The 15,390-nt window shown below is 37.7% G+C and overlaps 1 protein-coding gene across 2 annotated transcripts in view; it reads left to right on the forward strand.

The window, feature by feature from the left end:
• The first annotated feature begins 812 nt into the window (after window positions 1-812).
• Window positions 813-15,390, forward strand: part of Epg5 (ectopic P-granules autophagy protein 5) — a 61,365-nt gene continuing 46,787 nt past the window's right edge. For both annotated transcript variants that reach the window (XR_011715729.1, XM_071687497.1), the window contains exons 1-11: window positions 813-912; window positions 1,646-3,127; window positions 3,631-3,930; window positions 7,585-7,761; window positions 8,716-8,874; window positions 9,806-9,918; window positions 12,206-12,449; window positions 12,597-12,737; window positions 13,580-13,807; window positions 13,958-14,077; window positions 14,650-14,798. Coding sequence is in view for 1 of the 2 variants with exons in the window: in XM_071687497.1 (XP_071543598.1) it covers window positions 817-912; window positions 1,646-3,127; window positions 3,631-3,930; window positions 7,585-7,761; window positions 8,716-8,874; window positions 9,806-9,918; window positions 12,206-12,449; window positions 12,597-12,737; window positions 13,580-13,807; window positions 13,958-14,077; window positions 14,650-14,798 (3,209 nt within the window). In the remaining variant the exon portion in view is untranslated. The remainder of the gene's footprint in view (window positions 913-1,645; window positions 3,128-3,630; window positions 3,931-7,584; window positions 7,762-8,715; window positions 8,875-9,805; window positions 9,919-12,205; window positions 12,450-12,596; window positions 12,738-13,579; window positions 13,808-13,957; window positions 14,078-14,649; window positions 14,799-15,390) is intronic.

The raw sequence follows: 15,390 nt of genomic DNA on the forward strand, positions 1-15,390 counted from the left end.
AGGAGAGGTTAGCAGAGAGGATATATATGTTAGCAGTTTAGGGGACAAGGTGGAGACCAAATTGGAGACAGAAAGATGGAGTGAAAAAGATCTTGAGTGCTGGGGTCGTGAACAGATAGGAGGGTGAAAGTCGTGAATTGGAGCGATGTGGGTATACAGGGGCCGACGTGGTGTTAGTGGAATGAACTTAAGCATGTGAAGCAGCCGGGGGAAAACATGTTAAGGTCCATAGAGCTTGGTCGTGCTTTCGGTGCATTACACATGACAGTTATAGAGTGAATGAGTCCTTTTCTTCGTCTGTTCTTGGCGCTACCTTTCAAACGCGGGAACGGCGAACAAATATGAAAGAAAGAAGACTACCTCTTACAGTATTGCCATAGATTCCGCATGTTACCATTGGTTATTTATGCGAGGCTGTACATCGTCAATGTACTGAAATGAGCGAAGTTTCTTGAAGGACCTTCTCACGCCTAAGGAGTCCATCATTTTCCTTAGTCTTGCGTATAGTCCAGCCTTGAAACTGCAGAAGCCCCATAAATGGGATCCTGGGGCTGTTTGATAATGATAGCAATAAGTCAGTTACTAATTCATATTTATTTTTCACTGATTTTCACGCGACAAAGGGACAAAGGGACTTTACATAGAAGGAAACATGTTATCACTGGATCATCTTCCAAGTTAGTGTCTCATAGAATTATTTCTTTGCAATTTTAGCATCTTACATAAGATTCTATACACGTCTTTGTTGCATATTTACATAAAGATACAACAACTTGTGTTACAGCGTACGATGTCTGCTGGGAGTACGATAACTGCATGGTGTACGAAACTGGTTTGTTTACATGTGTTGCAGTAGTATGCAACATCAGCTGGATGGCTGAAGCTGTGAGAAAGAAACGTAGTCGCTCCAAGGTATTCAGACTCTAACAGTTGACTCATTTGCATCAGTTTATACCTGCTGTCATGCTTGTGAAGTGCATGGCGGGGAACGTTGGTGATAATGATAGTATATTATTGCATGGTAACTTGTTAGAGGTGATGGCAGCATAATCAGCTGATCATCACCTGACAATGACGCATTTCAATAGTAATACGTTGTAAACTTGTAATGTAATTGGACATTCATTTGTCACTCTCCATACGCCATGGAAAAGCCTGAAATGATGTTATGTTCCAGATTATCACTAATTGGGAAATATATGGTGATTTGGGATGGCTTCAAAGATTTTTTCCTTTGTATTCAGTGTCCAGTTAGCTTAAAGTCATTCAGTATTTGGAATATTGTGAGGCAAAAAAGACAAAGAAGTTATCCAAATAGTGATGTGATGTGATGTGTGTATATTGTATTGTTGGTGTAAACTTAATGGAATCTTGTCACTCTGATTATAAGGTTTCAGAATTCACCTCTGGGGTGACCATGGTCAACAAGCTGTATGGTCAGTAAGGTTTTTGATAATTATTCAGAAAATTATGATATTCTGGTTATTTCCTATGAATAACTGATTTCTTAAATCATACTTTACAAACAAGGGTGTTACCTAATGATGAGATTAGTTAATTGTTTGTGTACAAAGAAGCTTCTTGTAATCATTAATTTCCAGGGATATGAAGTTAAATATCTGTTAGATATACTTCTTTTTTTCAGAAAGTGGTGCAAGAAAAATGTCATGTCAAAGAAGCAGAGGAAGAGGATGGGAAGGAGGAGACATCCATGTTGGAACTGTTGGTGGAATATGGGGATTCTCCTCTCCCACAGATCGAGACACAGGACAGTGTAGTATCAATTGATGATGGAGAGCAACAGGCAAAGGAGAAGGCTGGACTTGATGATCACCTCCCACAGGAAATATCTGAACATTCTTTTATGTACGAGGAAGCCTTGGGTATCCCTCAGACACTCTGTGATGGTAATTCTAAAGTGGACGTCAGTGAAAATTCTTTGCCTTGTCAGGAGGAAAAGGAGAGCACCACAAAGTCCTCAGCTCTTGATTTTGGTGATCTTCAGCAGCAGTTGATTGAAATAGAACCTTTCTTTAAAGCTCAGCAGCAGTTGAAAGCTATAGTGACTGATGACACTGCAAATAAGCACCTTGAAGAAATATCTGAAGTGCATGTACCTCTAGATAAGCAGAGCAAGTGTGAACATGTGCAAAATGGTGTAAATGAGGCAGGTATCAATATTGATGGTGTAGTGGTGACTGGACAACTTAATACCAATAGTGAAACCTTTGCTAGTGCCCCTGTTCTTTTTAATCCAGAAAATTCTTTGGAAGTGCCTACTGAATCTGAAATAAGCACAAGAGGTCAGATATGTGAAAATACTATTAAAAAGCCAGTTGTCAAAAAGATAATATTGACAGAAGAATCTGTTGTTCAACCCATGACAGACGTTCAGATAAGTGCTCTCTATCAAAATAATGAACTTGAAGAAAATGATAATTACATTGTGCATTTTATTGAACATGAGAGAAATGTTCCTCAGTTGGAGTTCTATGAACTTGTTCTTGGGTACTTGCGTGCCAGAACCAGCTTTGTTGGCAGCCAAAAAGAACTAACAACTATTCAAGAAGAGTATGAAAAGCAAAAGAAGAATATTTGGGTATTTGAAAAACGGACTGTAACTGAGGAAGGTGAATGTGAAGATGGACGTCTCTTGACAGTCAAGCATGAGTATGATGTGGCTTGCTTTAAAGAGGAAATAGCTATACATATATCGAAGCAGTTAAAACAGATAAGGGAAGCTCTTTCAGATTCTTATGCACTTCATGCTTATGAGGCAGAGATGTCCAAGCTCCAAGTGGAAAACTATATGCAAAAAATTTTGTGTGAATATCCAGAATTCATGCAAATTCCAAAACATGCTAAGATTTATACAAGCAGCAGCAAGGAGCACAAGCCTCATCTCCGTCCCCACATCGAGAAGTTGCGTATGTGCATTAGTGTGCTTTTTGCTTTTCAGCGACGGGGAGTGAAGGATCAGCAATTTGTGCGTGATACAAGACAGTGGCTGACTGATTTAGTTGCTGTTTTGCAGAGAGTTGCAACTCGTCATGACCATCTGTTCATTCTCAACCATGTTTTAAGATGTCCAGCTGGTGTTGGTATTTGGGCCTCATCATATATTCAGGTACTGGTGTGGGATGTTTAGGTTTTCATATGGTTACCACATTATAAAAGTAAATGATTGCTTGACCTTTCACAAAAGTGAAATGATTGGTTGACCTTTCATAAAAGAGATGATTGTAGATGAAAAAGGAAGGGATATAAATTCATATACCACTGATGAGAAAATTTAGCTTGATTTCAAAGTAGATGCTGCTAAAGCATGAACATAAGGGAAAGATTTGATAATGGTTTAGCATATTATACACAGATTAGCCAGGGATACATATGTTGTAATATCTTGTCGTAATTCTATTTATTTGATATGGTAGCATGTTTAGCTGCTTTTTAATTGATTTTTGTAGTAGTAATCATTTATTTGTGCTCTTGTTTGTGCCATGTGTTTAGGAGTAGATTTACATTATTGTCATACATGATTGAGTTGTTATGTGTAATGTTCAAACAGTGATCATACTAGTATTATTTTTCTGAGCAAAGGTCCATGATAACTTTTATTTTTATTGTTAGATTGGAGGTCCTTGGAAACAAGATAATGTTGATGGCAGGGTTGGTGGAGGGATGTTAGGGTGCTGGCCACTGGACCATTCACTAGCAGTTCTCTCTACTATACTCAACCCCATCAGTGGCAGAGAAGACTTCTTGCATCACTTCAAACAAATGGCACTGCCAAGTGGAGATGATGGAGATAAAAGCTCAAGTGAAGACAAGAATGCTGATAATGTGTGGGTAGTCGTTGATAGTTCTGGTGAAGAGGAGGAAGATCCAGCCCAGCTATGGGCACTTTTCAATGAGAATGACATAGTTCAGGTAGATTATGGTGCTGCAGATTGTGTACAATATTCCTTGATAGAAATCTTACAGAGTACTTTATTAACAAGCATAACATTTGATATGGCCAGTCATTGAGATATTTCATATCATTTTAAGACTTTGATATAGCAATCATGTCTCACTATCTCATCTTACTAGTTTCCTCAGAGGCCATTGGACAATATAAGATATGCTGCCTGTTTTTCTAGGTATGGGGTTGATTGTTTTAGGTTTGGTGCCAGATATTTTGGACTTTGTGTCAGATATTCTAGGTACATTTCTAACCGTTCTAGGTACAGCACTGCTGGATGTAGGTGTAGTTTCAGTTTTTGTAGGTATGGTGCTGGTTGCACTAGGTATGATGCCAGTTGTTCAAGATACAGTGCTGGTTGTGTAAACTTTCTGTGGGAAGAGAGATAGACAAAATCATCATTATTCATATGTAGATTATTTGCATTTACTGATCTTGACACTAAGGATGCATTTATTTGCAGCTCCACTCTTAAGACTTCATTTTAACAAAAGGTTGCATAAAAAAGAATCTGTCTGCATGTCCATTTATATGTGTAATTACATATTTACCTTTATCTATTAACCTGTCTATATATTATTTTTTTTATTTTTTTTATTTTGCTTTGTCACTGTCTCCCGTGTTTGCGAGGTAGTGCAAGGAAACAGAAGAAGGAAATGGCCCAACCCACCCCCATACACATGTATATACACACACGTCCATACACGCAAATATACATACCTATACATCTCAATGTACACATATATATACACACACAGACACATACATATATACCCATGCACACAATTCACACTGTCTGCCTTTATTCATTCCCATCGCCACCTCGCCACACATGGAATACCATCCCCCTCCCCCCTCATGTGTGCGAGGTAGCGCTAGGAAAAGACAACAAAGGCCCCATTCGTTCACACTCAGTCTCCAGCTGTCATGCAATAATGCCCGAAACCACAGCTCCCTTTCCACATCCAGGCCCCACACAACTTTCCATGGTTTACCCCAGACGCTTCACATGCCCTGATTCAATCCACTGACAGCACGTCAACCCCGGTATACCACATCGATCCAATTCACTCTATTCCTTGCCCGCCTTTCACCCTCCTGCATGTTCAGGCCCCGATCACTCAAAATCTTTTTCACTCCATCTTTCCACCTCCAATTTGGTCTCCCACTTCTCGTTCCCTCCACCTCCGACACATATATTCTCTTGGTCAATCTTTCCTCACTCATTCTCTCCATGTGCCCAAACCATTTCAAAACACCCTCTTCTGCTCTCTCAAGCACGCTCTTTTTATTTCCACACATCTCTCTTACCCTTACATTACTTACTCGATCAAACCACCTCACACCACACATTGTCCTCAAACATCTCATTTCCAGCACATCCACCCTCCTGCGCACAACTCTATCCATAGCCCACGCCTCGCAACCATACAACATTGTTGGAACCACTATTCCTTCAAACATACCCATTTTTGCTTTCCGAGATAATGTTCTCGACTTCCACACATTCTTCAGGGCTCTCAGGATTTTCGCCCCCTCCCCCACCCTATGATTCACTTCCGCTTCCATGGTTCCATCCGCTGCCAGATCCACTCCCAGATATCTAAAACACTTTACTTCCTCCAGTTTTTCTCCAAACTTACCTCCCAATTGAATTGACCCTCAACCCTACTGTACCTAATAACCTTGCTCTTATTCACATTTACTCTTAACTTTCTTCTTTCACACACTTTACCAAACTCAGTCACCAGCTTCTGCAGTTTCTCACATGAATCAGCCACCAGCGCTGTATCATCAGCGAACAACAACTGACTCACTTCCCAAGCTCTCTCATCCCCAACAGACTTCATACTTGCCCCTCTTTCCAAAACTCTTGCATTTACCTCCCTAACAACCCCATCCATAAACAAATTAAACAACCATGGAGACATCACACACCCCTGCCGCAAACCTACATTCACTGAGAACCAATCATTTTCCTCTCTTCCTACACGTACACATGCCTTACATCCTCAATAAAAACTTTTCACTGCTTCTAACAACTTGCCTCCCACACCATATATTCTTAATACCTTCCACTATCATATGCCTTCTCCAGATCCATAAATGCTACATACAAATCCATTTGCTTTTCTAAGTATTTCTCACATACATTCTTCAAAGCAAACACCTGATCCACACATCCTCTACCACTTCTGAAACCACACTGCTCTTCCCCAATCTGATGCTCTGTACATGCCTTCACCCTCTCAATCAATACCCTCCCATATAATTTACCAGGAATACTCAACAAACTTATACCTCTGTAATTTGAGCACTCACTCTTATCCCCTTTGCCTTTGTACAATGGCACTATGCACGCATTCCGCCAATCCTCAGGCACCTCACCATGAGTCATACATACATCAAATAACCTTACCAACCAGTCAATAATACAGTCACCCCCTTTTTTAATAAATTCCACTGCAATACCATCCAAACCTGCTGCCTTGCCGGCTTTCATCTTCCGCAAAGCTTTTACTACCTCTTCTCTGTTTACCAAATCATTTTCCCTAACCCTCTCACTTTGCACACCACCTTGACCAAAACACCCTATATCTGCCACTCTATCATCAAACACATTCAACAAACCTTCAAAATACTCACTCCATCTTCTCACATCACAACTACTTGTTATCACCTCCCCATTTGCGCCCTTCACTGAAGTTCCCATTTGCTCCCTTGTCTTATGCACTTTATTTACCTCCTTCCAGAACATCCTTTTATTCTCCCTAAAATTTAATGATATATATGTCTGTCTATCTATTGATCTCTCTGTCTGCTTGTTTATATGTTTATCCCATATATCAGTACTGAATCACCATCCATTTCCATAGAGTGGATCAGATATGTACACTTTTCAAGTCTCTGAAACAAATCCTTAACCTGTGGTCTGGTTGCTGCAATGAAGCATGAGCTTCCAGTTTTGCATAATCATTTTAGACTTTTCCATTATTCACCCTAAGATGTATCATCATGAAAGATGAACACCTCCATTACAACCACTTTTTTAATTGACATACTTTCTTTTCACTTAATCCCATGCCATACCTTTGGCAGCATCCTTAGCCGTAAATGGTTATCCATGCATGTATACATCTCATCTGCAGTCTACTGCTCCATCTTGTACTCTCAATTGTGCTGCTGTATATTTGTCCAGTCTTTCATTTTTTATACGTTCTGTGTGACCATGCCATTCCCAAAACTCTCTTCCTTGCACCTTTCTTATTATGCACTTTATCCATCACTTCTGTTCTTATATTTTAACCTGTCCTGACTATACATACTTCGGTTTTACTTTTACACATTAGAGGTGGGACAAGCATTGGATCATGCAAGCTCTTTGCACATACTACGCTTAAAATTTTTTTCCATTCACCATAGCTTTCTAATCTTGCACTAGTGAATCCTGCACTAGGATTTTGAGTACCATGTTTTTAGCATGCCTTTGGTATAGAAGCATCTTTTTGAAAACAGTGCAGTACAAATATAAATGTTTTATGAGTGCTTATATTATGTCAAAAAAAATTTCTTGAAATTTGTTTGATTGTGGATTCCAGGTTTATTGCATGTCCTTTCAGATCCTGAATCAAGTACCCTTCAGAGAAATCTTTCAACATATGTTACTGGTTGAGGAAGAAGATGGATCCCTCAACTATGATATGTCTCGCACAAATCATCAGGGCTTCATGAAACTCTTTGCATTTGCTACACGCCTTGTTCAACTTTTTCACAGAGGACTGGAAACATATTCCCAGGTTTGTTTTATGAATCAGGAGCACCATACCCTCAGAACATTAACATAGTTCTGGGACATGTCTAGAATTTCAAAAGGTAAAAGACAATCAGTGTACTCCAGAATTTCTTGGTATTACTGAAGTAGGTTTTGGCATTCATGTCATGGAAATCCTTAAAGTATTGTAATATATTGATGAACAGTTTCATAGAAATATTATTAAATTATTAAGTTTATTTGATAATGAAAATACTCATATCATTCAAATTATGATGCACGGTATATGCAATAAACTGTACCAGCACTTTGCATTGAATTTATGTTTTAAATGTAATGGAGAGTATACAACAGTGTAATTAAAAATAAACAGGAAAATGAAGCATGATAAGTTCCCAAGTGCACTTTCATGTAATGATCACATTGTCAGGGGAGGTACAACAATGAGATAAAAGACATAGAAGAGTCAGTTGATATAACAAGTGTTACCGAATGGTGGTGTTCGGGTTGATGTGTTTGGGTCTAGCGACATGCCTGTCATAGAATTTTTATTATGTGGACAAGAAAGGGAACTGTTTACAAATTTTTCTTACAATAAACCTATCCAATTTGTATAGACCTTCACTAATATTAATGTTACAACTCTTTGTGTATTTAATTACAGAAGATTCAATGATATTTCTTGTGGTAAAGGAGTTACAGTTAATAACTGAATTAGCATTACTCCAGTCAGTACCATGGTCATGATTAAACAAAGCATTTAATTCTTGTCCTGTTCTTATTCTATATTCATGTTGCTTAAGTCTAACTTGAAGATCCTTACCAGTCCCCCCAACATAAAACATTTCAGTTTTTACAAGGTATTGTGTAAACACAGCCCACAGAAGGCTACATTTGCCTCAAAGGATTTAAGCAACCTGGTATGTAACGTAAAATTATCACAAAACTAATGCGTCATATTTTATTTCATACATATTAGGTAAGGTATCGTGGTGTAACCAAGCGTGTATGTCGGCTGTTGCGGCACACTTTGGAATATGTTACTGACCATTGGCATTGCTTCCTCTCTGCATATGATCAGTCACCAAGTCACAGATCAGCCATATCTCAGGGAGCAGGTCACTGGGCATCATTGCAGGTAATTGCAAATGATAATATTCTTTTTTTCTATTTTCTGCCATGCTTTACAAATAAATAAAGAAATTCAATTCAGAGATTTTTATGATGTTGCAGAGGAGAGATGTAGGTTTCTTCTCTACTCCATTCACCACAGTAGGGGTGGCTGGGGTCAGCTGCCTCCACCCTAAGGTAAAATATGCAGCCAATCATGGTTGTAGTTGCATCCCACATTTTGTTTCCAGGCACTACAACCTAAACTTTTTACATGCAGTGGTCAATCTGTTTGGATTTGTTGATGAGGTCTGTTTGAGGTTGTTTAATGATTTTGTGAAGCTACAAGATGATAGATATTATTGATGAAGACACAAAGTAGTCATATTTGTGTGTGACTAAAGCACTTCCAAAAATACCTCACACGTCACTATATTTGCCTGGCGGTACTCAAGTACTTCATACACCAGACAAATAGCACATGTAGGTAGTGTTTCACCAGGAGAAAGCTTACAGATTTTTAATACCTTAGTGTGAGGAAAGTAACATAGAATCCATCAAAAGTTGACAGAGATGTGCTGGAAACTAGCAAAATTTAGTGGGTTCATATAGAGGTGCATTTTGTGGGGAAATTCAGGAAACCAGCAGACCTTTTATAGCAACTAGAAATGCTACAAAAGGCCTTGGAAGAATAGCAATACTTAGATGATTTTTTTGGTAAAATGCTCAGAAAGCCTGAATTGACTGATTCATAATTAATTTTGTTCCTGACTAGATAGTACACAGTGAAAAGTCATTTGAGGAAGAGATGACAGCACTTTATGGTAGTTGGGCTCTCTGTTTTATGAAATGTGTGCTGTCTTTCTCTTACACAGGTAATAGCCATGTTTCATCGCAGTTTCTGCATGATTCAAGCACGTAAAGAAATATTTTTCATTTTGATACTCTTTGTTTTCAAGGTGGAATATGACCAGTTGTTTGAGAGGGCTGTAGATAGTATATTTAGCAGTCCACGCTCTGGAGCTTGGCAGTTCCTTGCTGTCATCCCATACAGCAGTGTCTCCCTTTCCCGGTGAGTAAAATTTGCTTAATGTAAAGATGCTATGTTTCTGCTCTCAATCCAGTGTAAGGAGTTTAACCCAGAAAAACATTGCTTCATTGAAAATCAGAGTCAATACTTCTGGATTATCATTTTCAATCCATTACGGAAGATTTTTTTTCAAAGGGTTTTTCTTTTGATGAGTATCATTTTGATAATTGTGCCATATTGCATCAACTCTGAGATTATGCTTTCCTATCTTGCGTGGTGACCATCCAGAATGATCACCATTTTCATGGATTATATTTTGGATCACATCTTAAACATAAAGCAAGATTGTACCCCTTGTTCTTAACTAGCTTGAGCAACAAACACTTAAACAAGAGGAAACAGCCACTAACTATGTGTATCTAATAAAAGAGGCATTTACTTGTGAAAAGTCAAATTTGAAGTCTTATCCAGCATCCTGCATGATCAGATTGAGAGTGGGGCCCTGAGGATACTCAGTCTTATCTGCACTCACGTATTCATTTGGATTGGAGAGTTGTAGATTGTTTGCTTCAGCCTTCTAATTCAAATTGATGTATTTAAACACATATTTGATTCATCTTTACTTAATGGAAAGAAAGAAATCCATTCAGATAGTAATTGATAGTCAGCCACTGACCAGGGAGGTATATTACTGGTGCTACCCACCAGGGTACTGGGAGGGTTAGTAATGGCTGTGTAGTGAGCCAGCATTTCATTGGTTGTAAGATGCAATCCTCCGACCCAAGAAGCAGTCTTTTCTTTCTGCCTTACCCACATGTGGACTGCTGACATTCTGTCCACAGAGTACAATCTCTCTTTGACAACATGTAAGTCACACAAATAATTTTTCATAAGTCTAGATTTTCCTGTGGTGAGCACTATGTGTTGTTCCTGCCTTATGGTGAAATGATAGGAGCAATAGATAGAAGTAATATATATGAACATTAGACAGGAGCATTAGATACTAGTAGGTTGGAAACATTTAGGTGGGAGCATTAGGTAGAAGTAGTAGGTTGAAATATTAGGTAGAAGTAGTTGGTAGGAACCTCTAGAAACACACATAGAGTTGCCCTATGCCAGTGGCCTGTTAAGGATGAGGCACTAAAAGGCTAAGAAGCAGCACTGGAGTTCACCAGTTATGGAAATTCTTTTGCATCACCACCCGACTTAATGGAGAGCCCAAAGAGAATGGGCATCAGAGATACTGATAGTAAATAGGAAGTCCAAGAAAGTTTGGGAATCCAGCACCAAGTCTCATTTACATTTGTTTCATTGAATATTGCTTCATATTAACTAGGCTGATGCACAGAATCAGTAATTACAGATTTCATCCTGGTTGACATAGTTGGATGGACTCTCATATCTATTATGATTGGAATGCTAAATATACATTGCAAATAATTTCATCTGACTTATCATGAATATAGATAGTTATTGATTTACAGGATGGAAGGTGATCCCTTTGTAATTGCAGCTGAAGGATGTACAGTAAACTCTCATATGACTAGACTGTTTTGCAGAAAACCATTCTTTTGCCCTGTAAATTCCTTTGTCTTGAAGAACTTCACAGAATTATGCAAACTTAGAACAGACTACACTCAAAACCCTTTTAGTGCTCTCACCATCTCAGTGAAGTCACAACTTTTAATCTTCAGCTGCCCATCAGTAGTCCATTCAAACAAACATACAATACTTCAGTATTTATTTTCCATGAGATCTTTGGGACTACCCAGGGATATAATTGACTATCTGAGGGATTCCTGTAATAGGATCATGGGACAACAACAATGCCATATAAGCACAACCTTACCCCTTTAAGGATGTAAAGTGCAAAATTGTTCTAGGAAGAAGTGAGCAGAGCATTCAACTACTAAGGTTGTGGATGCATTGCATTATTTAGTCTTGCTCCTTCCATATTTGGAAGATGTGCTGTAGTTCATGCAGCTGAAAGTGCATACTTGGTCTGTGATTGTTTTACCAAAGATGAAGTATAATGCCAGCCGTTATTTCCTTCACTACCATCATTTACAAAATGATATGCTGTAATTACCATAGCTTCCCCCTACACACACACACACACACACACACACACACACACATTAGACATTTTCACTGTTATATTCCTTTGATGAAATGTTCTTATTCTCTGTATACATTCTCATGTGAATTCTATTAACGTATTTTTTCAGGTGAATGAAAGTTTTCATTTAGTGAATCTTTTTATCTTCATAATCATAGTCTTGATCATGAAAGGTTCTTCAGAGAATTTGATAAGATTGATGTTCCTCAGGTTATGGAAGATATTGTACAAACTTCATGTAGGTATGAGTGAGGAATCGATCAATGCAGCCAATGAGCTAAGCATGAAGACCATGAACAATAGTGACTGGGCAGATTTAGTGACTCACTTAGATACTCGTGGGCAGTTTTATGACTGCCTTCTGAAGATGGAGGAGAATGAATCATTTTATCTTCTTTCTGCATTGGCAAATATGAGTGTAGCTCGTGAACCTTCAGAAAGTGACTTTATTCAGGTGCGTGACCATTGTTATTTATGTGCATTTTTGAGGTATTTACAAACTGCATCATAAAAAAAACTTTGATGAAAAAGTTTTGTTATATTCATAATTAGAAAACAGAGTTCCAGCAATATAGGCATTGAAAATTTTAATACATCACAGGTGGTGGTAAACAACTTATTTGAGGCAACGTTTGTATATGAAGGAACAAGAGAAGCATTGAGTCGCAATGGCCGGGATTTACTAGCTACTATAGCAGACAAACACCCAATATCTATTTCTTTCCTTCTGACAGCAACGCAGGTACTTTTAGATAGTAGTTTTATCTTTCATTTTAGTTATTAAAAACTAAATCTAATGGCTATCCATACAGAGGTAGGTAAGTTTTTTATTGACTTTGTGATGGCACGTTAATTGTATAGATATATCAATATTCTATCTTATATTTGCAGTTCTTAGTACTGTATTTCCTTTCACCCGATTTTTGGTTTCTTTCATGCTTTCCTTCATTTACTGTATTTGCATGTTTTCTACTTCAAAAAATCACTTGTTTTCATTATTCCGTACAGCATCATGTCCAGCATGACCTGGATTGTAGTGGAAAAAGTTGTTCCTTAGTTTGCTTAGACTTGAGTTAGAAAGTGTTCTGTTACTTTGCTGAACCCCTTTTCTTTGAAACTGTTGTTCCTTTACTTTTGTTTTTCTATGTCCAATCATGCCTCCTCAGTTCTGCTAATTGCTGAAGTAATTCCTGTACTATTCACTTGTGTTTTGTATATTTTATTGTAAGTAGTTGGCATTTCATATACTTGTATGAAACCATGCTTGTATGCAGATTATTCAAGGCAGATTTTGTGTGGACAACCTTGTTTTACCCGTAAGAAAGTATATTTTAGATTTTGTTATAAATGCATAGAATAAAGATCTAAGCATTGATAACTTATACAGTCATGAGAATTTATGATAGTACACTAATTACTTGTATTAGCAATTCATTATTCAAATATGTATAGTTTATACTTAGCCCATTTTCATTAGTGCAGAACTTTGAGATAATTTGAAAATTTAATGTTTCCATCAATGAATTTTTGTGTAAGTTATAGCTGCTAAGGCCTGAAAAATTTATTTTAGTTAAAATATTCCAGGAAAAGATGTCAAGTGTAGGGGGTATGGCTCTCTACTTATTTCGTGCCTTGCCTCTGGAGTTGTGGGAGCCCAAAAATGATGATGTGACATGTGTTTCCCACTGGTTACTCTTCATGCCACCATCTAGTGTTGAGAACCAGTTGGCTCGAATCATCCTCAGTAAACTTGACTGGGGAGAGAATGAAGCTCAGACAGAACTTGCACTTCCACAAGAATTGCATCAAAAGGCAAGTTGGTCTTTTAGAATTGTATTTTTTGTTATATGTTTTCCTCAAGACATAAATAGTTGCATTGTATCAGTGATTTTACATTAAAAATATGACCTGAAGATGTTTCATTTAAAAGTCTGAAAAATTATCGATCTCTTTTTTGTGCAGGTGGCATTGACAGTATTAGAAGCCCATATAAAGATATGTCGTGATATGTATTCTGGGAGTCTGCTTACAGAAGGAGTTAAGCAGGTCACCTCTGTTGTGTATTCACCTTCTCCTGAACAGGTTAGTTGTTTTGAGAGAATGTGTCATGTATAGAATGTAGGATAACTTAAAAAGCTAAGATGAAATTCAAAGTAACCCAGCCCTTTTTTTTCATTATTATTGTTACAGTTAAGCTTACTTAGTCTTCCATTGACTGCTGTGTCCTCTTTTTCAATATTTTCTTTGTCTAGTATCTTTTCAGTATCAGTACTGTGTAAACATTACATGTAGTAGACTGCAACTGTCTGTAATCATTAAGATGAAAAGAGAATGATCCTGACAGGCCATAGTATTTGAAACTGCACTTGTAACTCTTCTCATTAGTTTTATGACAATAAATTAAATTTAGGTATCATTATCCTTTTAAGGTCTGATTTAGAAATATCATAAACATTCTTGCTAATTAGAGCTTCTTGTTCAGCTGATGCCTGTTAGGCTAATGACCAGCTGTAAATTAATAAAGTACATTACCTGCTCAAATATGAAACTTATTCATAATAACAATAGATTTAATGTTTGTTACAGTGACTTGCGTATTTTTAGTTTGCAGAAAGTGCACTTTATTAGATAAAATGTTTAATGTATTTTTTTAGGTGTTCTTTGATTGGTCTTGGGAGCTCCTGACCCGCCTGAGACTGCATCGACTAGATCAACCCAAGCCACACGTACAGACTGTTTTGGCTTCTCCATCATTACTCCTCTTGGATATGCCAGATCCTACCTCAGCAGCAATAACCCAGGCGTAGGCTTCGTCTAAAATGGGCTGTTATGTGTTTTCAGATCCATAGAATGCTGTCTTTATTATAACTTTTCCATAGTTCTGACATGGGCTTTGGCTACTGTGCATGCTCAGACTTTTCCATTTGAACTTAGGGAAACTTGCAGAGTTTATTCAAAGGAGTAAAATGTGTCCTCTTGATTTTCATCAGTACTTGCATTCCATGTTTTGATTGTTTTGTCTGTCTGCTTTTAAAGAGCTTAAAATCATTTTCAGGTGTACTGACATTGAGTTTTTTGTTCTTGGAGTTCAGACAAGCACTTACAAATGATTTCAAGAAAAGGCCTAATCCCTCCTGCCAATGGGGACTCTCATTTGAACTAGATTTCAATTTCATTTTTTGTGATAGCAAAATGGAACCATTATGTCAGACAGATGTTATATATTAGAATCTTTACGTAGCATTGTAAATACAGAAAAGGTTAGAATACTAGACAATTGGGTGAGACTAATTTGATAAGAAAATTGTATTAACATGTAAAAAGTTTAGAAATGCAGTTTTCATCCTTTAAGTCACACACTGTTATCTCAAGATACTGAAAGAAGCTCATAGAAA

The sequence above is a fragment of the Panulirus ornatus genome, chromosome 43, assembly GCF_036320965.1.
Source record: "Panulirus ornatus isolate Po-2019 chromosome 43, ASM3632096v1, whole genome shotgun sequence".
Lineage (NCBI taxonomy): Eukaryota > Metazoa > Arthropoda > Malacostraca > Decapoda > Palinuridae > Panulirus > Panulirus ornatus.